General features: G+C 45.1%; 1 protein-coding gene across 13 annotated transcripts in view; it reads right to left on the bottom strand.

Annotated features, from left to right (window-relative positions):
• The window catches only part of PLEKHA7 (pleckstrin homology domain containing A7), a 249,007-nt gene that overhangs the window by 126,432 nt on the left and 95,636 nt on the right, over positions 1-26,939 (bottom strand). For 2 of the 13 annotated variants that reach the window (XM_074275175.1, XM_074275176.1), the window contains exon 1: positions 10,641-10,795. The exons of 9 other annotated variants lie outside the window; for them this stretch is intronic. Coding sequence is in view for 2 of the 4 variants with exons in the window: in XM_074275169.1 (XP_074131270.1) it covers positions 2,434-2,525 (92 nt within the window). In the remaining 2 variants the exon portion in view is untranslated. Of the gene's footprint in view, positions 1-2,433; positions 2,829-10,640; positions 10,796-15,026; positions 17,324-26,939 lie in introns of those variants that run through there. 2 more of the 13 variants (XM_074275171.1, XM_074275169.1) reach the window with 2 other exon arrangements.

The raw sequence follows: 26,939 nt of genomic DNA, 5'->3' as shown, positions 1-26,939 counted from the left end.
TAGTGTTTTTTTTTTAATTGAAGCTTTTTATTCTCAAAACATATGCAAGGGGGGCAGCTAGGTGGCGCAGTAGATAGAGCACTAGACCTGAATTCAGGAGGACCTGAGTTCAAATGTGATCTCAGACACTTAACACTTTCTAGCTGTGTGACCCTGGGCAAGTCACTTAACCCCAGCGGGGGGAGGGGGGGGAAGGGAACATATGCAAGGATAATTTTCATCAATGATTCTTGTAAAAAAACTTATTCCAATTTTCCTCCCTCCCTCTCAGCCCTTCCCCTAGATGGCAAGTAATCCAATGTATGTTAAACATGGTAAAAAATATGTTAAATCCAATTTATGCATATTTATACAATTATCTTGCTGCACAAGAAGAATCCGATCAAAAAGAAAAAAAAAAAATAAGAAAGAAAATAAAATTCAAGAAAATAATAACAAAAGAAGTGAAAATGCTATGTGTGGTCCACACTCAGTTCCCACAGTCCTCTCTCTGGGTGGATCACTCTCATCATCACAAGATCATTGGAACTGACCTAAGCAACTCTGGCTCTTTAATTAAGAGACATGTTAATCCTGGCTGTAATAGAAAGAGGAGCTTGGACTCACATGACTGGAGGTATAGTACTGATTCTGCCACTAGCCCTCTGTGGGACTTTGGGCAAGACATTTCACTTCCCTAAGACTCGGTTTCTTGGAAAGCAGCTAGGTGGCTACCACAATAAAGAGCAGGCACTGAACTTGGGGTCAGGAAGACCCAAGTTCAAATCTTACTTTGGACACTCACCAGCTGCCTGATGCTGGGAAAGTCACTTAAGCTTGCTCAGCCTCAGTTTTCCCATCAGTAAAATGGGGTAAATAATAGCTTCTACTTTACAGGATTGTTGTGAACAAATGAGATAAAGTGCTTTGCTAACTTTAAAAATGCTTTGTAAGTGTCATCTATTATCATTATTATAGCTCCATCCACCAAACAGAGATGTTTATACTGTCTCCCTCACAGGAGGAAGTGCTCCGTAAGCCACAAATTGTTGTAGAAAAGGGAGCTGTCATTTTTTCCTGGGGTTGAAAGCCCACCATCTATAGAAGATACCCAAGAGCATCCATTTGCAAGTCCTTGCCTGGATCAGTGTGGGCTGTTAAGTCCCAGGAAAACAAAATAAAGGAAAGTATGATGTGTCTGAATACATTTACTCCTACAAGACACTGATTTTCTTACCTTAGGGGAATGACTAATTAGGGACAGTGGTACCCAAAAAGTGAGCATCCATGTATGTCACTCTTTATTTCAGGATGATCAGCTCTCTCTAAGTAGGCATTCAGAGACACTGTGCCTTCCAGGGGCGAGGCGCCTTGCTAAAAGGCAGCAGAGACATATTCAACACTGCGGTGTGCTTAGGATAACAATGAAGGAAGGCCTGGGGACTATCCTTCCCCTGTCTGAAAGGAGAGGAGAAAACTCTCACATAAGCTTAGATGTTTAAAAATTCTTTTGAATCAAAGGAGGGAGAACTTATAGTCACCAATGCACAAAACAGCATTTGAAATGGCATCTGTATGTGTATTTCTTGGCTCACCCCTGGATGAGGCATTTTGGTGAGATGCAGAAATAATGGAAGAAAGGCATGGGGTCTTGGGGAATGTTTAACTAGAGTTGGGCAGAGGCAGCATACAGTATGGGAAACAATTAAATCAGAGCCCATGACATTCTATAGAAAGAGCCCAAACCTAAGACATAGGGGCATCACTAGCAGAGAGGAAGACAAAGAGCCAGAGAGATGCTGAGAGACAGAAAAACAGAGAGAAAGAAAGGTATCCCACCTTCCCAAATGATGGCTTGTTTTGCTCTCTGATTCCTAGATAGGGACCCTGAGAATCCCGAATTTCCAATCTTTGTTTTCTCTTAAGTTCAGTGTACCCTGCTAATTCACAGCAGCCAGAGAAAGAGCTTTATTACAAGTCACATAAGCTAAGTCTATTCATGTCCTTCCCAAATTAACATTCCATAACTAACCAAGGACCTGGCAATAAAGCTGTCATTTCCCAGGAAGAAAGGTCAAACAGGCAAAGAGTCCAAGTTTCATATCCTAATGGTGGCTAGTGCTGGGAACTGTTAATGTTTTTTTTTTTTTTTCTTTTTTCCTGCAGAAGCCACTTTTATTGTGGGGTTGGGGGGGTCTCAGAAATGCATTCAAGTACCTATCACTCCCTCCATCCCACCACTATCATCACACCCTTGACCCTCGGACTCCTGAATGAAACATGGTTAATCCTTGCTCCATCCACTTTTATTTGGTGGAAGGAATTTGATAAGGCTGCAGTATCAGGAAAGGAGCACCACTCTGAATGCTAATTTCCTGATGACTTCTGCAGAAGGTGAGATATAACCTGGTCCCTGTGCACAATCAACAGCGTTCTCCACCTCTGAAACCCTACCTGAGCTGGTCAGCACCACGGTGAGCCACAGGCCGCTGTCCTGATCCTGACACCAACAACCAGAGGTTCCCAAGTTTCTTCCAAGAGAACATAACGTTGGTGGGCTGGCACACAGGTTCCTAAGTCTAGGAAGCATGGAAACCCAGCCCATGGGTGGGAACCAGACGCTCTACAGTGCCACCAAGAAAGCCTAGAGAGGAAGTGTGGATTTAAAATCCAGCAGATGAGATTTAGGTTAGATCCAAGGAAGAACTTCCTGACGGAACGTTCAGTCCTGGAAAGGTTTTCCGATGTTTTAAATTTCACTGTGGCATCACAAGTGACTGATTGTACTTCAGCCAGGAAACTGGGCAGAGGGAGGAGTCATTTAGCATAATGGTTACTAAGGGCCATCTGAAATAAAGCCAGGGACGGACGGGACTACAGATTTTTCTTTTCTTTTTTGATTTGTGTTTATTCCACAGAGAACAGCCTGCCCAGCAAAGACCATCAATGTAATAAACTCATTTTGTTATACAGTTATTGTCCCCGTACCCGAGTTTCTCTCTGCCAAGGAAAATGTATTGTGGTTTTCCAAATGGTTGAACTCGCATGCTCTCTCCCTGCAAATACTGCTCATCGATACAGAAGGCATGGTGTTTTCCCCTCCCAAGATTCATAGACATTTTATTCCCAGGCCCAGGCCCAGGCCCTCACTTCCCATCAAATTCTGAGGCACAGAAATGAAATTGAAAGCAATAAGGGAAAATAAAACCAATCCTAAATTCTGTCTTTTCACTGAAACCTAAAGGGCATTAGCTCCAAGAGTAGCTGATTGTAGAGAAGTCCCACCATCAGTCCAATCCCTCATTACCGAGCTCCATCTCGGAAAAGAGATCCAACAAGGGGAGCTGAGAGCTGCCTCCTGATTCCAACCTTTGCTATATAGATGGAGAAATTGAGACCTAGAGACCCTGAGTAACTGGCCAATGGTCGCAGAGAGAGGAAGTATCCAAGCTAGGATACTTATATATACATACATACATATATACATACATATATATATATATATGTATGTATGTACATATATATATCACTCAAAGGATTTCTACACATGATAAAAGTATCTATTGCAGAATGCCATAACAGCCAACCAAGGAATATTAGAGCAGGAAAGATTTTAATAATCACTCCGTCCTAACCCCTCCAAGACTAAACATCCCTATTCAACGTGGCAGCCAACATCTTCACCATACTGGTCACCATCTTCTGTAAACTAGAGCTTACAAAGTAATGCAGAGTCCAGAACTGACCATATATAAAACCTGTATTTGGTTTTATATATGGTCAGTTCTGGGCTCTGCATTCTTTGTATTAAATTAAATATTAAAATCCTGTATTTGGATTTTTAAAATCTGCTATATAATTGGGAGACTTTAAAGCTAAACCTAAAATTTTTCTTCTTATTAAATACAATATATCATTCTAGGCCCTTAAGATTTTGGGGAGTCCTGACTGATTCTTTATTGCTATTGTTCCACCATTTTCAGTCATTTCCAACTCTTCAGTACTCCTTCTTGGCAGATACTAGAATGGCATTTCCTTCTATTGTTCATTTTACAGATGAGGAAACTGAGGCAAATAAGTGCAGTGGTACTTGTCCAGAGTCACAGAGTTTAAAATCTGTCCGAGGCCAGATTTATACTTGAAAAGATGAGTCTTTTTGCCTCCAAATCCAATACTCTATCCATTGTACCACCTAGCTTTTCCTACATGGAGCCCTTTCTGGGAGCCTTTCTTCCTGTTCCTTCTTTATTCACCAGCTGAGTGAATATGTCACTAAGTATCCTCTGAAGCCAAACAATGGACACTTAATTTGATCCATTTGGGCCAAATTATATGTATTAGAAAAAGCTGCCCATCAAAGTTAGAGACCTCCAAAATCTTTGTTACAGATCCCTTTCTCTGAACAATGTTTTTAAATAATTGAAAGACATGCTAAATTCTAGTTGGAAGTTAATGAAAAGGAAGATGTCACTTTTCTCCCATCCATATTCACAGGCCTTCCCCCTCTCCAATCTGAGGCTTTTGGATCCTAAGTTAATAACTCTTCTTCCATAGCGAGAAAGGGCTTCATTCTGACTTAAGCCAAAAAACAAAGCCAAGGAGCCTATAGCATTTTAAAGCTTAGAAAAGTCTTTCATTCACATTACCTCCTTTGCCCCTTATAATTCCTAAAAGAGATTTAGAAAGATTCTCCCTCTTTCCTCAGAGGAGTGGAATTGCTCAGGGTCACACAGCTATTCAATATCTGAGATAGACTTCAAAGTCATTCTTCCAGACTCCATCAACTACTCCACATGGCCCTTTCAACCCACATCCACAAAGGTAGGACCTGACCTAGTTTTCCCATCAAGTCTTCTGATCTTATTGAACTGGCTGATTCTTAACTGGCTGAGGAAGAATTCTGATCCCAGATACTGCCCCTCTCTGTTCAAGATCTTCCCACCTAGCCATACTTAGGAAGTTCCAGATAATTCCTGCTCTCAGATTTCAGATATAGTAGAGAGTTCTTGGCATTCAGGTGTGAATTTACTTAGCTAGCACCAAGATGGTGGCAACAGAAGGCGGGGAGTGGATGCTCAAACTCAAGACTCAGCTATGCATTCACAATGGCCATGTGTCAATTCACTTGGATTGTTCCTATTCACTCTAAAAACATAAATGCCAATGCATTTATATTTATATGTTTATATAGTTGTGTGTGTATGTGTGTGTGTGTGTGTGTGTGTGTGTGTGTGTGTGTATGCTTATATAAGGCATCTAGGTGTCATGGTGGCTAGAGTGAGTGTTAGACCGGGAGTCAGGAAGTCCTGAATTCAAATCCAGCCTCAGATATTTCCTGCCCAGATAAGTCTGTCCAGAGCAAGTCAAACCAACATGACCTCTAGACAGTTGGACCTGATCTCATTACAGCCATCTGAAGTCCAGGTGCAAGCCAGAGCTCCCAAGACAAGATCCTATCAGTCAACGCTCACCAGAATGAGCCAGGGAAGATAAACACAGAAGGCAAATTCTTTAAAATCCTATTAGAACTAACCCTTAAATTAGCAAGCTGCCGTGGCAACCTAGCAACCCTGCCAGGTCTATGTCACCTATAGCCAGGTACTTGGGGCTAGATAGGCTCAAACTCCAAGGAGGAGCCAGAGCCCCAGCAGGAGAGGGGAAGACAGAGCTCTGAGCACTTCCCAGCTGGCACCCACCGCTTTGGCCAGAAGGGCTGAGTGGGAGGGAGCATAAGCCCCTCTGGAAAAAAGCCAGCTTAACTGTGGCCATACGGACGGCGGCATAGCCAGACATTTTTGCATTCCACCAGCAGAAGGGCTCCCTGGCAGCTTGACACCTTGAGATGCCATTATAACTTTATTCTAGGCTTCCAAAGAACTCTGCTTCTCAAGGGGTGATTTGGCTTGAGGTGAAGGAGAGAAGAGGCAAAGAAGGAGGAAGGGAAGAGAAGATATAGAGGAGAGACAGAAAGAAGGGAGGAAGAAATGAGATGGGGGAAATAAGAAAGGGGAAGAATGGGGAAAAGAAATAAAGAAGGAGAGGGGGAAAGAAAGGGAGGAGAAAGGAGATAGAGGCTAGAGGGAGCTAGAGCTAAGGAGCTAGAGATAGGCAAAGGGTAGGAAGGTGCAGCTACAGGAAAAAGGGAAGTGATGGGATAGGAGAAAGAGGTGGGAGGCTAAGGGAGGAAGGAGGTGGAAAGACTTGAGGGAAAGAAAAGGTAAAGAAGAGAGGAAGGGAGGTAGGGAGGGGGAAGTGGGAGGAGGGGAAGTAGAGGAGGGGAGAAAGAGGGAGAGGGGGGAAGAGGAGGGGAGAGGGAGGGGAGAAAGAGGAGGGAGAGGGAGGGGAAGGAAGGAAGGGAGAGAAGGAGGGAGAAAAGGAGGAAGGGAGGGAAAGGATAAATTAGACAATATTTGTAAAGTACTTAGCATAGTGCCTGGCACATAGTCAGTGATTAGTAAATGTATTCAGCTAGTGTACAGCAGAGGCAGGGCTTGCCTTCATCTTACTGTCTCTGACCCCAGCTTTCTAGCCCCCTTGCCACAATGCCTCCCTAATAATATAATCATCATTATTATGACTGACATAATCTATCACTTTTAGACAAGTGGCTTGCAGGGACAGGTAAGTGGTGCAGTGGTCGGAGCACCGGCTCTGCAGTCAGGAGGCCCCGAGTTCAAATGTGGCCTCAGACACTTACTAGCTGTACGACCCTGGTTAAATTATTTAACCCCAATGGCCTCCGAGAAACAAAACTACCCAAAAGCTTTGCACGCATTCTCTCATTTGAGCCTCTAGATAAGTAACGACAGAATTTCATCCCTATTTTATAGATGAGAACCCAGGACTGTGCTACCCTTACCTCAACAGGGTTATCATCTGCCTGCCCTCTTGGATACAAGACAAGTGGACCCGGATTAGGGGAGCCAGCTTATCTCCAGCGACACCATGGGGACCAAGAACTTTGTGTGTATATGTGTATGAATTGGTTTCCTATGCATTATTATAGCAATACATAATCCTGGATATTATATTTCATATATTTGAGAACGTTTTATTGTGAGAACAAGTCCATAGTCTTCCCCGGACTATCAAAGGGCTTCATGATTCAAAGATCAGGCCAAACCCCACCCTCCCATTTTAGAGAGGAAAAAGCTGAGAACAGGAGAGAAGAGCCTTGCTCAACATCACAGAGCTGGAAGGGGCAGAGTCAGGGCAGAAACCCAAGTCTCCTGGGTTCCAACCCTACTGATCTACTGCCAGGAAGAAGGACGGGGGTCCCCATGCTCTAATTAAACCACAAGGTAAACTGACCCAGCTTCCAAGCAGGACATCCTGCTATTAAGGCCTAGAGGAAAGCACTGCCCCGTTATGCCGGAACGGCTAGGGAAATGATTAATTCTGGGAACCCCCTAGCAAGACTATTCATTTCCAGTGCAGCCCCCACATAACCTTGGCTCTTCACCCACTTCTGAAGGGGCATGTATTCTGATTTTAGGGAACAAAGCATATTGGAGAGCCAGAGGGACAAATAATCTAGTCCCCTGTTCCTTACTAACTGTGGGCATCCATCTCTCCCCACCCCTCCCAGGCCCAGGTCACTTCTCCTACTAGAAATAACAGCAATGAGAAGCAACAGAGAAGAGACTCGAGTGATTTACAAAGTTAGCTAGTCTAAAAGCTTTGGAAGCCAAAGCGGCTTTTTCCAAAGCTGCATCTCTCTCTTCAAGGGCCATTCAGATATTTATGCTGCCAGCCTTTTATTGAGTCTTTATCGAACCCTTGTACATGCTTCTTATTGCTAGTAACAAGTCCCGAGGGTGATTAGAACAAATTTGGTGTCTAGATCATAACTTCCTGTTAATAAACATGATCACCAGCTCCCAGAGTCAGTATATTGACCACCAGGCAGTTTTTATAAACCAAGAGTCTCTTCCCTCATTGAATGCCCCTCATTTCTCCTATTTCCTTAAGATTCAGAGCTTTGCCTTTCCCTGAATCTTGTCTCTGGTCTATCAATCTTGAAGTCCACTATGGCTGCTCAGTAGGCAGGCGGGGTAACCAGTCACTAGCATGTTCCCGTCTGGAGGCCATAAAATATAGGAAAGAACCTCCTCAGAGGATTGGAGTTTGGCTCAATCCCATCTGTGGACTCTAGGGCTCTCATGTTCCAATCTTATAGACCTATAATTTCCCTTTTACAAAGGGAGGAATGACAGAACAGAAAAGTATCTGCAGACAGAAAGCTCCCCAAAGAGCACCGGCAAACGAGACACCTTCCTGCATCACGTCCTCACACAGGTCAGGTTTTGAAATTCTATGGCCCATACTATGCTAAGGTGACTAGGTGGTATAGTCTCCCTCCCTCCCTGGGGTCAGAGGGAGCTCTGGGCTTAGTGTCTGACATCAAATACAACCTCAATGCTCCCTAGTTAAACAGTTCCTTTAAATTCAGTCTGCCTCAACAGTCTAAGGGGCATAAAAATAAAGTGCTTAGCACCTTCCCTGCCAGGTGTGTAGGCTCATCAAGAAGGTTTTCAGAAGCAGTTGTGGGCAATTCGATAAATATTTCATAAGTGCTGACAGTAGGCAAGGCACAGACCCGGCAATAATTAATTAAGACATTTAACATTAAGACATTTATTAAAATGTGAAAATATGTATAGAAGAATCGCACATGTTTAACATTATTGGATTGCTTATTGTCTAGGGGAGAGGATGGGAGGAAGGGAAGGAGAAAAACTTGGAACCCAGCGTTTTGCAAGGGTGAATGTTAAAAACTTTCTTTGCATATTATTTTGAATATTAAAGGCTATTATTAAAAGAAACATTTATTAAGTACTCATTAAGCATTTATGTGTCCAAGTATTAGGTATATAAAGACAATCCTGCCCTGAAGCAGGTTATGGTGGGAGGGTGGGACAATAGAGGGGAGCAAAGACAGAAGGGACTCTTCAACATTCTCCCTCCACTGTTTCCTTTGGACCTAACATCTGTTGTTTTGATAGTTGTTCAGTTGTGTCTGGGTTTTCTTGGCAAAGATACTGGAGGGGTTTGCCATTTCCTTCTCCAGTTGAGTTTAACAGATGAGGAAACTGAGGCAGATCCAGTTAAGTGACTTGCCCAAGATCACACAGCTAGTAAGTGTCTGAAGTTGATTTAAAGCCAGCTGTTCCTGACTTCAGGTCAATGCTCTACCCACTGTGCAATCTGGCTGCCCATACCTAATATCCATTCTGTATATATATTACACATATATAGGGTTATTAGCCTCTGGCCCCTTCTCTTCCATTATAGTATGAGTTAGCTGAAGGCAAGGACTGTGGTTTTGCCTTTTTTTCCCCAAATCCCCAGTGTGCCTGATACAGAGTAAAGTCTTGGTAAATGTTAGTTGACTGACCGACCTCCTTAGTTCAGAGGGTATATTTAATCCACTCAGTTTGGGAACCATTGCCTCAGAGCTGCACTGCCTTGAAAGCTGAGTCAGAAAGTCCTTTCTGAATCCAGACCATGATTTACGTTCCATGCCCCCGTCCACCCTGATCCCCGCCAACCATCCTGCAGCTCCAAGCGCATCCCCAAGAAGGGTTTTTAGGAAAAGGAATGGGAGTGAGACTAAATACCAAGAGCCTCTTCCCAGATCAAAGATGGATAACCACAATCATCCAGATAGAAAAAGGGGAGAAAGAATTTGGAATTCCACCAGAGTAGAGTTTTACAAAGGAGAGTAGAGGAACCCAAGTGAAAGCTGGAAAATAGGGACACTCCCAGCTTGAAATCTATAATTCTAAAGTTGGGATGGCCTGGGAGGTAAAAAGGCAGTGAAGAACCAAATCAGGCAGTCAATAGGCATGTATTAAGACCTACTATGTGCCAGATAGTGTACTAAAAATATTGGGCAGGTCAATTAGACTACACAGCTAGAGATGGCCCGAGAACTGAGAGACAGTGGAAAACTAAGCCAGACAGTTAACAGGCATTTATTAAGCACCTACTATGCGCTAGATAGAGTACTAAAAATGTTAGGCAGGTCAGTTAGACCACACAGACCATCTTATCAATATAACAAACAGAATCTATCTGCTAATCCCTTCATGCCCTCCTCATAATCCCACAGCCAGCCTGCTGATCCCATATTTTCACAGGCCACTCGCCCCAGTAATTTCAGTGACTCCCTCTCTGCTGATCTGCCTTTCTGCTGAAGCCCCCTAATTCTACAATTCAAAGAATATCAGAGGGAGAGGAGGCTTAACAACTCATCTGGCTCAAGCTCCCCTGCAGCTTTATCTGTGATATTAGCGGACACAGTCTTATACAGAGAGAGAGGAAATGTTTTGCTCAAGAGCATGCAATTGTTAAGGGCACAGGTGAGACCAGGGCTCTCATCTTCTGCACCACATTGAGGCTGCCTTCCTCCAATTCTTTTTTTCTTCTCCTCCTCCTTCTCTGTTTCCTTTTCCTTTTCCTCCTTCCCTTCTTTCCATCTCCTCTCCCTCCTCCTCTTCCTCCCCTAATTCCCTCCTCCTCCCTCCATAAATGCCCCTTGTAGCTTCCTCCTACAGTCTCCCTGAGACTCTCCTCCCACTAGCTTATAGCTGAAACCAACCCAAGAGCCCCCCAGAGATCCCTCACTCTATCTCCCCAAGGGCTTTTTAAAAATTTACTTATTTCCTGAAGGCCGAGGCAGCTCTAGTCCAGAATCAATGAATATTCAGCTACCACAAAGAGTTGCAGAGGTGAGCTGACTTTAGATGGCAGCCTTCCCATAATAGAAAGAGGATCTCTTTAGTAATCCGTCCCTCTGTTGGTTCTCAATGCACACCACGGAGAGCTCCAGCCCATTAGCATGGCCCTCCCTGGACACAGAGCAGGGCTGGGAGTGGTCCTCCTGCACACACCCAGAGGCAGCTGGGACAAAGACAAGCCCCCAACAGCTCTCATCCCTTCGGTTCCTAGCTTTTTAGGGCTGGAAGGTAACTTCAAGCCAAATGACTCATTTCACAGAAAAAAAGGCTGAGGGTCAGAAAGGACAGGAAACGTGCCTAAAGTCACAAAGCTAGTGACCAAGCCAGGCTTCAGATCCCCCTAGTCAGTATCCCTTCTTCCCACTAAGGCCAGAATGCCTCATTTCCCTAAGACAGTAATATTTCTAGCAACCTGCAGATCAGGGTGAGCAACTGAATTCCAGCAGCCACACCCTCAAAAGGGAGGGAAGGGTGGTAGCTGCAGGCCTGTGGGGCCTAGAGCTGGCTGGGGAAATGCTCTCTCCAAACTGGATTTCCAAGAAAGTCAGGAACAGGAGGAGGGGAGAGGAGAGGAAGGAAAGGCTGTCTCTTCCTTTCCTCCTCTTCCTCTCCTCCTCCCCTAGGTCTTTATGGCCCCAACCACAATCCCAAAGCAATCCACAGGTTATGCCTTTGGGCATCTGTGGGGTATACTAAAACTGCCCCACCCACCTGCTGGACAAGCTCCAGTCAGGCCTGAAACCCCCTCAAGTCTTCCAGGCCCAAACCTCAGGATGTTTCTAGTCTTTAGTCACAGTCATCCTACAGGTCCCTCCACTCCCACCTGGGTCACCAGGGGTCTAGCCCCAAAACCAAGGCTTTAAGACTCCCCTGTCCTCTGTTGTCAGGGAGACAGAAACTGGCACCAAAAACCCTCCTTTCCTGGCTCCCCATCCCACCAGGTCATCCCTTCAGACCTGGCCTGCAACACTAGTCTGCCAATTAAAACTCAGGGTCTTTCCTTCCCATTCTTCAGGACTCCACCCAAAAAACCAGGCTGAATTAGGATCTGACCTCTGATCTCCAGTTTCTCAGAGAACTCACCCTCAGCAAAGAACAACTGAATGGGTGGGAGGACAAAGCCTTGTTTCTCCTTCTCCAGTCACCCAGGGCTCTCCCCCCCCCCTTTATCTTGAAATTCCACTCTAAATAAAAAGCTCCAGAAAAGAAAGGTCAGGCAAACCTTTAGTTACTGTTCCCCATGCAGATACAGGAGCCTCAGGAGGGTTCCTTCTTAGATTCTGGGGAGAGGGAGAGGAAAAAAAACACATTTTGGACTAGTTAGTAGTTGAGCTGGGGAGCCGCTAGATGGCACAGTGGATAGACTGCCAGCCCTGAAGTCAGGAGGACCTGAGTTCAAATTCATTCTCAGAAACTTAATATTTCCCAGCTGTGTGACCCTGGGCAAGTCACTTAACCCAATTGCCTCAGCCAGGGGGAAAAAAAAGGAGTTGAGCTGGGTTGGAGTCATGCCAAGGATGTAGAAGGTTTTACACAATGTTTAAGACTTTACTGAGCAACTAGATGGTAGATCGAATAGAGCCTTGGACTCAGAAGCAGGGTGGCCTGAGTTCAAATTTTGCCTCAAATACTTACTAGCTATGTGATTATGAACAAGTAACTTAATCTTTATGCGCCTCAGTTTCCTCAGATGCAAAACAGGAATAATAAATAGGAGCTACTTCCCAGGGTGGTTATGAGGATCAAATGAAATAATATATGTAAAGAGCTTTGCAAAATTTTAAAATGTATTAAAATGGTGGCTCTTATTATTCTGATAGGGGTGAAAAGTTTTGAGGGAAAAGGAAATGGTTATGGGAGAGAGGAAGGGAATTGTGCTGAATTAGCATGGTGTAGTGAAAGAGTTTCAGAATCTGAGGTAGAGGACCCCAGCTTAAATCTTGGCTCTGCCACAATCCTGAGTGAATTTATAAACTTTATCATGTGCTTAAGATAGTCAGGCACTGTGCTAAGCATAGGGGATACAAAGACAAAAGACACATGCTTACTCCTACAGTCCATGGAGTCTCCTTTGCCTCGGCTCATTCATTAAACATCTGTGCCAAACATTATACTGGCAGCTATGTGGTATAGTGGCAAGAACACTGAGCTTCATTTGCTAGTTGTATGATTCCAGGAAAGTCACTTAACCTCTACATGTGTGTCTGCCTCCGTTTCCTCATCTGTAAAATGGGGATAATAATAGCCTTATCTCTGAGAATAAATGCTTGAAATATAGTAGGTTCTCTAGGGTTAGCTAAGTGGCACAGTCAGTAAGACAGAGTGCTAAACCTGGAGTCAGAAAGATTTCCCTTCCAGAGTTCAAATCTGGTCTCAGATACTTGCTAGCTGTGTGACCCTGAGAAAGTCATTTAACTCTACTTCTTCTGTAAAATGGGCTGGAGAAGGAAATGACCAAAATCCCAATGTCTCTGCCAAGAAAACCCCAAATGGGGTTACAAAGGGGTGGATGCAGCTGAAAAACAAAAAATGTATAAACAAATGTTAGCTATTATTTCTTGCTATTAGGTGCTAGAGATATAAAAACAAAAATGAAATAGTTCTTGCCCTCATGAGGCTTATTCTATGGAAACGATAAGATATAAAATATTCATCTCAAATGAAGGCAGTAGTTACTGGGAAATGGAGGGGTTGGATGGAAATGATCTCCAAGGTCCCTTCCAGCTACAACTCCCAAGGCCCCTCGGAAATAAGGCTGGGTGGAGGGAGTGGGTGCAGACCAGGCAGCAGGAGCTAAGCTCTGGTGAGTCAGTCTCTGTTCCTCCCTTCTCAGAATAAGTTGTCAGCCTTTCTAGACAAGGAGGCAAGGGGCCTGATGAGCCCCGCCCCCAACTTTATGATCAATTGGAAATGTCAGCCCTAGAGAACTATCCGCCCCCTCATTTTACAGAAGAGGAAACAGCAGCTTTGAGCGAGTGACTTGCTCAAAATCAAGAGTTTATGAGTGAGTGGTACAGCCAAGTTTTGGACCCAGGTCCAGGACAGCTCAATAGAGACTGGAAGGAGGCAGGCCTGAGTTTTCAGAGCTTCACTGGCACTCAGGGTTAATCACACTCTCCTCTAAGTTCACGGCCCTCCCAGGGTTGTCTGTAAGGAAAGTGCTTTGTAAACTGTAAAGTCCTCCAGAAACGTGAGCCATTGTTCCCCGGTGTCCCACTAAAGGAATTTTAACCTTTATTATCTGGAGTATGAACTTGTGTCCTGCAGCCACACACACCCACCCACACACACACCCACACACCACACACACACACACACCACACACACACGCCTCCATATTTCCAGGTTTGCTTTCTCTGCTCATTCACATTAATAATTAACTCCACGGCCACATCACTCCTCAGCATGAGTAATGGCCCGGCAATCCGGGGGCTCTGGGTACCTGGAGCTCGGGCCTTTGGTGAGGGTTTCAGGACGGGAGGGGGCCGGTACCGCGGCCTCTCCAGTCTCTGAACAAAGAGCGCACATTCCTCTGGGAAGGTGTGCCTGAAACCAGATAGCCATCCGGGAGACGGGAGGCTGCGCCCGCACCCCTCCCTCGGCCAGACACTTCGGGAAGTCTAGGGAGAGGTGGGAGAGGTAGGAAGGGAGGGGAGGGACGAGAGCCAGCACACTCCCAATTCACACACCCGGATCACAAAGGGCCAAACTGGGGTCACGGCCATCCTCCTCCAGCAGAACGTCTGGGGGCAACGGCACGTTCTCCTGCCCACCCGCCCAGCTTCCCCCAAAACTTCAGGGTGCCTAACTCCCCCCCTCGCCCCCAAAGCTGCAGATTATCACAGAAAGAGATGATAAACAGGAAAAAGAAACCATGTTCTTACGGGGCCTTTTCCGATCAATAACTAATCAGGAATCGGGCACCAATTCAAGAAAGAGCTCCGGTTCGAAACTAAGTCCCGGCCAGCTGCTGCTTTACAAGAATGAGGCTCTAACTCAGAACTGTTGCCAAGATCGGGCAGGGAAGGGGGCCCCGCCCCCTTCACCTGGAGCCTCCAGACACAAAAAGGAGTTGTCAGCGCACCCCAGAGCCCGGCGCGGCGCTCCGAAGTCCGGCCCCGGAGAAAGCGAGCCCTCGGGAACCGTTTAGGCGGAAATCTGGGCTGCTCCGCCCGGCAGGGGCGCCGGGCTGCGCGGTCCCGACCCCCCTAGCCGAGCCAGAGCCGCCGCGGCCGTGCACGCGCGCCCACACGCCGGAGAGCCCACGCGGACCGAGCCCCCGCACACCCACGCCCCCGCACCCACCTGCAGGCCACCTGGCGCGCCCGGGAGCCGGAGCCGCCCGTTCCGGGCTGCCTCCACATGACGGTTCAGGGACGGCACATGGGGAGGGGAGCAGCTGCCCCGGCTGGCCAGCGGCTCTCTCCGGCGGGAGCGGGGTCAGCGTCCCTGCTGCTGGGCGCGCGGGGCCGGCGGAGGCGCAGGCGAGGAGCGGGGGCCGCCGCCGGAGACCGCGACAGGGAGCCCCGGGGTGCCGAGGCCCTCGCTAGGCATGGTGTGTGCGCGAGGGGGTCGGACGCTCGGCTCTGCCTCGATCCCGCCGCTCCCGGCCGAGGTGGGAGAGCCTCCGCCCGCCTGACATCACAGCCCGGCAGCAGAAGAGCGGCGGCGGAGGCTGCCCTTCAGCAGGGCACGGGCAGCAGCTGCACCAGCGGCGGCGGCGGGCTCGGCGCCTCCTCGCCACGGATGCTGCTGCAGGGATGCGGGAGGGAAGGCGGCGGAGACACCGCGGACCCGGCGAGCGGGACCGGCGGCGCCCTGGCGGCCGGCCAGGGGACTCTCCGCCACCCGGGCTGCGAAAGACTGCGGGAGCCGAGGGACGGACGCCCGCCTCCCCCACCCCCGAACCCACGACCTTGAAGTCCGGGCTCCCCAAGCTGCCCCCGAGAAGAAATGCAGCGGGGCTCGAGCTGCTCCTGCCCAGCCCGGACTGAGAAGGAAGGAAGGAAGGATTCCGGACATCAGGAGGCATCCGCTGGCCACCTCTCCCCTACCCTTCCTCCTAGGCTCAACTCGACCACCCCACACACACACCTCCCCAAGAAGAGTAGTTCAGTTTAATTCCCCTCCTCCCCCCAGAAGCCTTCCCTGACTACCTCCAGGCCAAGCTCTGGGCAGGCAGGCACTCATGGACACGCAAGGAAGCTGGAGATCACATCCCCACCCCTAGAGCTCTTGTTTCTGTCAGCTCAGGCACCCCCACTCATTTGCAGAGGCTATCTGTCCCCGTGCTTGGTACGCGCTCTCCTCCTCACCTCTTAAAAACCTTATCTTCTTTCAAAGCTACTTCCACATCTTACACCAAGCTGATTCTGAATGCCCTCGTTGGCCCTCCCCTGCGAGTGTCCTTCATCCCCAACTACACACACACACACACACACACACACACACTCTGTATTACTGGTGTGCACCTACATTATTTTCCCCAATTGAATACTAGCTATTTAAGAATGAGACTTTTTTCTTTATAGCTCTATATTAAACACACAGTTTTAAACACACAGGAGGTGCTTAATAATGCTCATTAAGTTGATTTAATTGTATATGGTTTCATATGGAGAGGTAACATACTCTGAACTGGCCTCTGAAGAGATCTGTATTCAAGTCCCTCTCTGACATATACTGGCTATGGAAGCCTGGGAAAGTCATTCTCTCAGAGGCTCGCCAAGCAACTGAGTCTCTAAGTTGAAGAAAGGTGGCAAGTCAGCATTGGCCAAAGCACTTTTCTCTTTGGAAGTTCCCCAAACCAATAGGATCACAAATTTGGTAGGGGGGGAAGGCGGAATGGTCTACCATCTACCACAGTCTGTAATTTCAGAAAACTGACCGATTTAAGAGAAGTAGTAGGTCCAGTAGAAAGTGGGCTGAATTTGGTGTGTGAGAACACTTCTAATCTAGGCTCTGTTACTATCTTGTGATTTTGGACAAGTCCTTTTATCTCTTTGGAGCTCGGTTTCCTCACTTGTAAAATGGGAAGACAAGCTCTTCTAGCTCTAAATTAATGATCTTATAAACTTGTCATTTCCTAACCTCCTTATGCAGGCTTCAGGCTTATTTTTACTTATACCCATTCCTATTCTTGAAGTTCAATTCAATAAACTTATATTAATTATCTACTTCTATGTAGACAGAACACTGTGTAGGGTGCTTGGTAAAAGACAAAGTTTGGCTCCTCCACTTTCTAAATTCCTATCCAGCTTTCAAAGCCTACCTGAAATATCACCGCCTCCATGAAAGCTTACCTGCTCCTGGGTAGTTAGTAATAACCTCTTTTGTCTTGGACTGAACACTTTCAGTGTACTTATTATGTGTTACTTAGTAATAGTTATTTTTGTATGCTTCACCATTAAAGAAGGTGTATTAGTCAAAAGGGACTGATGAATGAAGAGTCCTTGTGCCCAGGCAATGTCAAAAGAGCTAAAGTTGGGATTTTTAACTTGGGATCCATGGAGATATTTCCTAGGGTCTGTGAATATGGGTAGAATGACAATTTTATTAACCAAAGTTATCTAATTTAAATTTAGCATTTTCTCTAATTATTTAAAAGCAGGACTCAATGAATGGATCCATAAACCAATAAATAAATAAATAATAAAGGGGCCCATAGCGCAGTAAAGAGTAAGACCCCCTGCTCAACGTTAGAAGAAAGTCATCAGCAGAGAATTTACAGAGGGACATAAACATGTTTCACACAGAATGGATGAGAAGTCATCAGACAACAGAGGCAGCCACACAGATAAGTTCACAAAGGTATAGAATCATGACTGGAAGCCTGGTTGACAGGCAGGCAGCTGTTTTTGGCTACAAGTGCTTGTTTTGACCATCTACTGAAGAATTATTGGGTAACAAATCCGCATTTGGTCGAGAAGTCCTAGCACAATGCCAGTATAATGACAAGTCTTAAAGTAAATGTCCTATTTCCCATACTAGAGCATAAGCTCCACCAGGACATGTTTTAAAACAAACTTTGGATCTTCTTCAAAAAGCCTAGTATAGGACATTGTGCACAGTAGTAAAAACCAATGTTTGCTGAATTACAAGATCATAAATTTGAAGCTAGAAGGGACATTAGTGACCACTCTGGGGGTGGGGGAAATAAAGCACATGGCCTAATTCAAATCTGGCCTCAGATACTAGCTTACTTGGACAATTCACTTAATCTGTCTATCTCAGTTTCCTCATCAGTAAAATGGGGATAGTAATAGCATCTACCTCTCAGGGTAGATTGTGAAGATCCATTGATATATTTGTAAAGCACTAATAAGCACAGAATCAAGCACAAAGTAACGTAATAATTCTTCCCCCACCCCATCCAAGTCCCTCTGACTCCAAATCCAATGTTCTTTCCACTGTACCATCCCACCTCCCATGTGTCCTTCTCAGCATTTCCCTGGCAGTTCTTTGCAGGATCTTAATACTTGTTGTTGAAATCTAAGAAGCTTAAGGTATATAGGAAAATATACACTTTTCAGTGGGAGGTTGAAGGCTTAGAAGATCACTATCAATTCAATGTAGCAAACGTTATTAAGCATCTACTTATGCTAGGCATGAAAGCTACAAAAATGAAAACAGTCCTAAGTATCCATTTTGTTTCTAACTTTTTTTCCCCACCACCACCGCACACACACAAAACTTCCCAAAAACCCACCAAAAAAAAAAAAAAAAAAAAAAAGTACCAGGTTTTATCCATATACTGGGAGCAGTTAGACTACTTTATAATTTCTTTGTCTCTATAAATCTAGTCTGTCTCTGTGTCCATTCCTCCCATAATCCCCTCATAACAATTCCCTGGGAATGAGAAAAAAGGAAGAAATAGGAGCAATAATGAGATGTCAAAAGAAAAGGCCTTGGGCCAATTATAATCATCCCAGGCAGACACATCCAACTCCCAAAGCCAAAGAGCTTTCCCTGCCCCTCCATCTAACAAGTTATTTTTCTCATCCTGCTCTCTAAGCACTTTTCTGTCTATACTCACACAATCAGACATGTTAGCATAACTCTCCATGGCTTTCTCAATTGTCCTCTCTCCTCATTCTTCAAGGCCCAACACAGATGTCACCACTGCAGTGAAGACTTTCTTGACTCCCCCAGCTAGAAGTAGCTTCTCTCTCATCAGACCTTTCATCTTATAGTCTTCATTCTAACTTGTATCATACCTAATCCTCAATTTCCCCAAACTCCAAGCTTCATGAGTTAATAAATTTGCATGTCTCTTAAGTCAGGGTTTTGCACAAAAATAGGAACCTGCAAATATCTGTTTCATGAATTATCTTATTCTATAATAGTTGTGTCTTCTCTTTAATTAGCCAGAGAGTTCCATAGGAACGAGGCCCAAGTTTATGCTTGTGATGTTCAGGGACTATTTTCTGATTGACAAACTCTCCCATCTAAGAAATGTTATTCATCTAAGTCAAGTCAACAAGCATTAATTCACTATGTATCTGGCACTATGCTAAGTGCTGGAGATACAAAAAGTATGCAAGGTATTCTTTGTTCAAGTAGACAAACAAGATAAATTGGAAATAAACTCCAAGGGAAGTCACTAAAACTGAGGCCAGCTGGCCAACTGGGAATGATTTCTTGTAGAAGGAAGGACAGTGCTTGAAGTGAGGTACATTGTTTGAAGGAAGTCAAGGGGCTATATTATAAAGATATATGTCCTCTAACCTTTCCCTGCCTTGGATTCTTTTTTCTACAATAATAACCATTTCTACAATCAATCACAACCATATTATATTATTATTCCATCTTATAGAAGAAAATTGAGATGCAGAGAGAATGACCTGCTCAATGTCATAGTCTAAGCATCACAGGCATGTCTAAAACCCAAGCATCCTGACTCCCAGGCCCTTCTTTTCCCATCGGTCCATGCTGCTCAGATCTCTATGTGGGTCTAAATAAGCCAGCTTTTTGCCAAATCTATAGAAGCATGGAGTAATGTCTACCTGGTTCATGTCAGATCCTTAGCTATGGAACAAACCCTTTGCAGAGGCATTTCTCACTCTCCATCTGTTTTGCTTCTTCTTATCTAGTGGCTCCAATTGCACGTGGGCCTCCAGACCCCTACACACATGTCCCTGAGTGGGGAAGCAATAAAAGGCATCTGCCAGGCGGGAATGCCTGGAGCAGAGCTGGCCTTCCCACACCAATCTCACAAATTGTCCATTAAGGACATCATACAGGATACAATACGTACATAGTTCTGGGTGGAGAGAAGGGAGGAAATGTCTGCTTCCAATTCCTCATTCCATTTCTTTCCAAATGATGGAGGGAGGGGAGATAAGCTTAATAATAATAATGATAGCTAACATTTTTATAGTGCTTACTATGTGGCAGTGCTGTGCCAAACACTTTACAATTATCTCATTTGAGACTTGTAATACTCTGGGAGGTAGATGATGTCATTATTCCCATTTTATAGAAGAAGAAACTGAGGCAACTATGAGTTAACTGACTTACCCAGAATCACTCAAATTAGTAAGTGTCTGAGGTTGGATTTGGACTCAAGTCTTCATGATTCCAAGACCCAGTGCTTTAACCACTCTACCACCTAATTCCCCGTTTATATGGAAGTGATGATTACTCACTTTCCTTCCTTCTTTAAAGCTCCATTAGTCTATGTTTTTGTCATGTAGTTTAGACTTCCCTTACCACTTACTTTTCATTCATCCATTAAAAAGCAAAGAATTGGGAAAGAGGAGCCTGGGGTAATTTTCCCAGCTCCAATGATAACTGGTAGTGTGACCTTGTGTAAGTAACTATATCTCTGGGGGTTCAGCTTCCCCTTCTGTAAAGTGAGAGGGCTGCAATATACCTAGTCAATCAAAAAGTAGTTTTTTAAAGCACCTACTATGTGTTAAGTATTGTGGATACAGACAAAGGCAAAAGAGGATCCCTGCCCTGAGAACTTATATTCTAATGGAAGAGACAGCACAGAAACAACTATGTACAAACAAAATGTAAGGAGATAAATGTCAAGATAATTTTAGAGTGAAAATGCTAAAAGGAGTGGAGGACGTGGGGAAGGTATCTTGTAGAAGGTGGGGTTTGAGGTGAATCTTGAAGGAAGCCATCCAGAGAACAACTAGGACAATACAAGGACCCCAATGTTATGGGCCAAAACTCTGTCCTTAAAACAAGGATTCAAACTCAGTGGAACTGATGAGACAACGGTTATCTAGTTTAGCATCATGCTTAATAGTTCTCTAAGTTCAGTGTGATTGATTTAATCTTATCACAAATAATGGTTCCCTAGTGATACAATGATTGGTTTATACTCAGTGTAGAGCATAGAAGCTGGGACTCGGAGCCAGATTCATTCACTTCATCTCCCAGCACCGTGGCTGGCCTGGCCTCCTGCACTTCCTCCACCGAGACCAGGTCCCATCTGAAGTCCCTCCAGAAAACTAGCCGAGCCCCAAGTGAAGGAGATAGGACTTTGAAGGAGACAATAAAGGATTTGGACTTTAACCCCTGGCTGCACTTGTGGGGATTACTCTTCTGAAAGGAAGGCTGCCCCGAGACCTCCAGAAAACCAACCAAGAACATTACACCCCAACCCATGTTGTATGAGAGTCAGCCAAAAGAAATGGGATCATTTAGCTTAGAGAGGACAAAGGGAGAGATGACAATCTGTCTTAAAATATCTAAAAGGTTGTCACATGGGGCTAAAAATAGAATTAACAGGGTGAGGGTTAGTTTACATAGTGGTGGATTTAATTTTATTTTTATAATTTGTTTTCTTTATGATTAGAACTGTCCAACAATGAAATGGGCTGCTCATTGGCATGGGAAGTGGCCGAAAGTGGCCTATGGTAAAGCTTGCCCAGCAGGAAAGACGTGAAGGGCATTCCTTGTTTGGAGGGCCATCATGTGCCTGTTACTTTCCCGAGAAAAGCAGCTTAAAGCATGGAAAAGGCTCTTGTTGGGTCCGAACCTGGGACAGCTTCTCTGTAACTTATCACAGTCTCAGTAAGTTGTCTAGGGTACAGAAATGCTCAATGCCCCTGGTCGCATTGCTTTTATGTGCCAAAGGCCTGCCTGGACCGGAAAAAGTCTTCTGAACTCTAGGGTCAGCTCTCTATCTACCATGATTCATGGCCTCCCTTGCAATACCAACCCAAAAGCTGAAATGATACATATAACGAGTACAAAGAAATAAAGGAAGAGACAAGAAGTGATACAATAGAAAGGAAAAAAAGGACCGGGGCAAAAATACAGACTGGCTGTAATATAGAAACAGTAACAACAATGAATTCACGTACAGAAAGATAAAAATATACAAAAGGGGACATTTTGTTACTCTCTTCCTAAAGTTAATATAAGTCAAAATGATACGTTGTAGAAGTGTATAATTTCACTGTGATTTTTATTTATTTTGGCATATGAGAATATTTGTTTTTGTTGATAGCAAAAGTTTAGAAGAAAGCAAAAGAGAAAGTACTAGAAAATAATTTAAGTATTATATTCAGAAAAAAAATTTGCTTTTCTGCAATCTTCTGAATCATTTCCAATTCTTCCTTCCAGGACTAAGTAGAACCCAATGGCCCTTCAAGTACATGAGGACATTGAATGACACCCAAACACTAAGTAAATAGGAAAAATATTATAGTTCACATATCTATTGCAATTACTTCACTGCCATCACCCCATAATAAATGTCACAGATAGGATTTGAAGTCAAGTTCTTTCCTCTGAATCCTACCAGTCCCCTATGAAAAAATGCTTTTTTGAAAAGGTATCCTGACATAATTCATTTGATCTTGGTGTGTGATTCCTGAATTAGAGTGAATTAGAGGCAGAAAAGGAAGGAAGGGAAAGAGGGAGAAAAGGAAGGAGGGAGAGAGGGAAGGGGGGATGAATGAAGAAAAGGAGGGAGGGTGGGAGGAAGAAAGGGAAGAAGGAGGGAGGGAGAGAGAGAAAAAGGAAGGGAAAAAGGGGAAAGGCAAGGGAGGGGGGAAAAGGAGGGGAAAAGGGAGGGAAAGAGGGAGGGGAGAGGGAAGAAGGGAGGAAGGGAGGGAGAAGTAGAGAGAGGGGAAAGGAGAGGAAGACAGGGAGGGGAAAGAGAGAGAGGAGAGGAAGAGAGGGAGGGAAAGAAGGAAGGAGGAAGGGAGAGAAGGAGGGAAGGAAAAGGGAGAGAAGAAAGGGAGGGAGGGAAAAAAGGAGGGAAGAGAGGGTGGGAAAGAGGGAGGGAAAGAGGGAGGGGGAGAGAGGGGAGGAAGAAGGAAGGAGAAGGAGGAAGAGGAAGGGGGGAAGAATACTATGTATCAGATACTATCTAAGAGCTTTACAAATGTTATTTCATTTGATCCTCACAATAATCCCAGGAGGTAGGTGATATTATCATCCCCATTTTACAGTTGAGGAAACTAAGGTAGATAAAGATTACGTCACTAGCCCAGAGTCACAAAGCTATTAAAGTGTCTGAGGCTCAATCTGAATTCAGGTCTTCCTGTCTCCAGAGCCAGTGTATTCCCCGCCGTGTCACCTGGCTGGCCAAGGTCAGAGCCTTGAAAGTGAAGCTAGGGCAGAGTGAAGAATGGACAGAAGACTCTGAACAGTCTTATCCTCAGAAGGTAACAAGAAGCCACAGGCCATGGGGGGAGGGAGCAGCAGTGAGAACAGTCAGAGGCAGACATTCTCCCTTGAACTGGCCCTAGGTGAAGGGAACCAGGGGCTTTCTTTAAGCAACATTCTTTGGCAATGACTTCTAGCCCAAACAGCCATTTTCTTCCTGCACCCCCACCCCCATTTCTGCTTAGCACCTGCAACTGAGCCTCTGGGAGCACCAATGTGAGCTGGGGGAAACAGTAGCTTATCAGGAGTCCTGCCTGTCATGGCTGACTTCCTCCAGCAACAAGCCTATCTACCACTTGAGCTTTCTCCTTTTTTTGGCCCTCCTATCATGAGAGCTCATCCTGGGGGCCTGGGGGCTGGTGTTAAGCACCAGGGCCTCAGCACAGTGATAATGAAGGGGTTTTAAAAATAAGCCTCCCTTATTAAGGCTGATGGATGCTGGGCAGGAACATTTCCAGAAACAAACCAAACTTCGCTTGATAAAATACTTTCAGTATTCATGGCTCTTGGCAGTTAGGAGTGGACTGAAGGTCACATAGAGGTTAAAAAAAGCCAACCTACTTACACACGCATGCACACACACACACACACACACACACACACACACACACACACACACACACTCATTCCACCACTTAAAGTTCCAGCAAAACATCCAGAATATCAGGCAGAACATACTTTTCTCTGGGTTTCCCCCAAATGAATGTGCCCAACAGTCCAACAGAAGAGATCTCTCTCTCCATGTGGCCATTGGCCATGTGATTTGGTGGGAACACAGGGCAGTCACATTTGTGCTCATTAACCTCCAGATACCAGCGTCCCTGATGCCGCCTGTCATCAGGGAGACGTCCATCTTCAGACAGCTCACAGTCTCACAATCGGAATTAACAAGCCAAATAAATCTGAAAAATGACAAACTGCTTTCCAAGAATTCTGATAATTGTCATCCTGGACGTGGGCTTTTGTTGTTGTTGTTGTTATTTTCCAATCTTTTGATTGCCTGCATAATTTTCCATGGAAAGGGTAGGTTGAACTTCCCATCATTCATGCCAGAAGCTGGCAGGCCCTGTTCACTGAGCACATCAAACCCGCAACAGCAATTTTCAATAAACAGCCTACTCCGTAGGCTAAACAATGCTTGTTAGCACAACCGTATGGAAATTGGAAGAAGCTTTATCTTCAACCAAGATACAAATATGCTGGCGAGATAGCTCATCCAATCTGTCAGATACAGACAGATTTGCTGGATTTGCTATTTCTTCCCTGCCATCCCACTACCACCACCATCACAGCAGTGGAGGCAGGAGAAAGGGGGAGGATCCTATTTATATGACTGATGCTTTAAAAGATACATCCACCACTGGGAGAGTTTTAGAATGTGTGATGGGAAATAGCCAACAATTAGTCAACAACTAATCAATAAGTTATTATTAAGGACCTACTGTGTGTCAGGTACTGGGCAGGACATTGGGGCTACAAAAAGAGAGATGAACTAGCCCCTATCCTCAAAGAGTTTCTATCCTATTAGTCTACTTTGGAAATATCAATGTTAATGAAAGTTCTGAAGTATCCTGTCGACCTTTCGAAGAGTAGAAAGACTGCCAAATTCATAATCAAGAGAATAGTGGGTTTAAATCCTGCCTCTAGCATGTGTCTGTGTGTGTGAGAGAGAGAGAGACAAAGAGAGACAGAGACTCTTATTTTAGATAGAGAACGACAAACTCAGTAAACCTCAGTTTTCTTTTGTTCATTGGTAAAAATAAGGTTAAGAAAGCCTATGTAATCCCTACCAGACAAGTGTGTTATAGGCTCATAAGAGAATTTAATATAGGTAAAGAGCTTTGTAGACCTAAAAGTCCTACCTGAGCATCAGCCATTACTGCAGGCAAAATTCAATTTGGTTTTCTATCTATTTTATTGTTTTCCAATTCTCTGAAAAGGCATAGATGGCACACGTTAGTAAGTGAGCTTTGTAAACTGTTGGTCAGAGTTCATCTCAAGTGTTCCCTCCTCCGAGAAGCCTTCGCTGAGCTTCCCTTTCCCCCAGATTACTCCTGGGCTTGTTTTGCACATACCTCTCCAGGTAGATGGTGTCTATCTGGGTGTTATGTAAGCTGCCAGAGGGCAGAGACTGGTTCACATCAATCTTTGTATTCTCAGAGTCTAGGACAGTTTCAGACACATAGCAGACACAAAGCGCTTTGCTTGAGGGCTGTTGCCCAAAAAATTCATCCCTTGGTAACCAAGCCTATCTAATCTTAGTTATGCTGATTCTTGGCCAACAGAAGCACCGTCTGTCACTGGGCCCACACTCCAAGTTTTTCCAGACTGGTGGAACCTTCTGGAGCTGATGCCCTCCTCACCCCCCTCTGAGAATCTAGTTACCTCTACACCATTGTGAGTCACCAAAGGAAGACCGTCTACATTAACTCTCACCTTTTCCAAATATTTTATTGACTTACAACATCCCATTCCCCAACTATGCTGCACAAGAGGATTTCTGTAATAACAACATGCGCACTAGTCTTCAAGAATGACAGACAAAAGGATCCTGGCATCCATAGTGATAAACACCCACCTGACAAGCTTAGAATCATGCTCATATTTAAATTCGTTTTATAGCAAATCGGTTACTTCCTACCTCTGATCTCCCAAATCCCAGGATAAAAGCGATTAGTCCATGAAGCACCTGAACAGTTGCCTCTTCTCTCTCTCCCCAGTGGCTTTTTTATTAAATAGTAACCTCTTATTTTAATGCTCCCTCCTCTCCAGGAGGCAAAGAGAATGAGGTAGACAAACAGGCTCCTAGCCCAAGTGGCAGGAGAAAGGGACGGCCGCCCCACTCTCCAATGACCGACGTGCAGCCCGAGCTTTCTCCACTGAACTCGTACGAGACTGGAATGTGGTGACAGATGTCAGGCGGCAGCAGCATCAGGAGCAGCCTGTGCCACAGTGCCCTTGCCGGGATGTCCTCCTAGCTCAAGGAAAAAACTCACAGCTTTCACTCAGGCACCTGTGGAAGCCGCAGCTTCAGTCCGTTAGTGAGAAAGGCACTGGACCACAGCTGGCCTAAGGGCACGTTCAATACTTGGTCACACCAGCTACCCGCAAAGAGCCTCCGGCAACAAGCAAAATGAGGAACCCAATAACTAGGGAAGATCTCACCCCCATTGCCTGACACTCAAAGGCCCCCTACAGTATGTTCTTACTCAACTTTTTAATCTTATCTTATTCTTCTCCATGCCTTCTAGGTTGGAATCAGAAAACTCAAATTCAAATCTGGCTTCAGGATATTTACTAGTTATGTGAATCTGGGCAAGTCACTTAATCACTATCTGCCTCAGTTTCCTCAACTGTAAAATGGGGATAATAATAGCATCTATCTCCCAGAATTGTTGTGAGGATCAAATAGAATATTATTTGTAAAGGTCTCATTACAGTACCTGGCACATAGTAGGTTAATAGACTGGTCTGTATTATTTGTTTGTTTTGGTTTTTTTGATATGGCAACAGGGTTAAATGACCTGCCCAGGATCACACAGCTAGTCAAGTGTCAGACTGGATATGAATTCAGGTCCTCCT

This window comes from Sminthopsis crassicaudata, chromosome 6, assembly GCF_048593235.1.
Source record: "Sminthopsis crassicaudata isolate SCR6 chromosome 6, ASM4859323v1, whole genome shotgun sequence".
NCBI classification, from domain to species: Eukaryota; Metazoa; Chordata; class Mammalia; order Dasyuromorphia; family Dasyuridae; genus Sminthopsis; species Sminthopsis crassicaudata.
The sequence above is the reverse complement of the archived record's forward strand: the minus strand, read 5'-3'. Positions and strand labels throughout refer to the sequence as shown.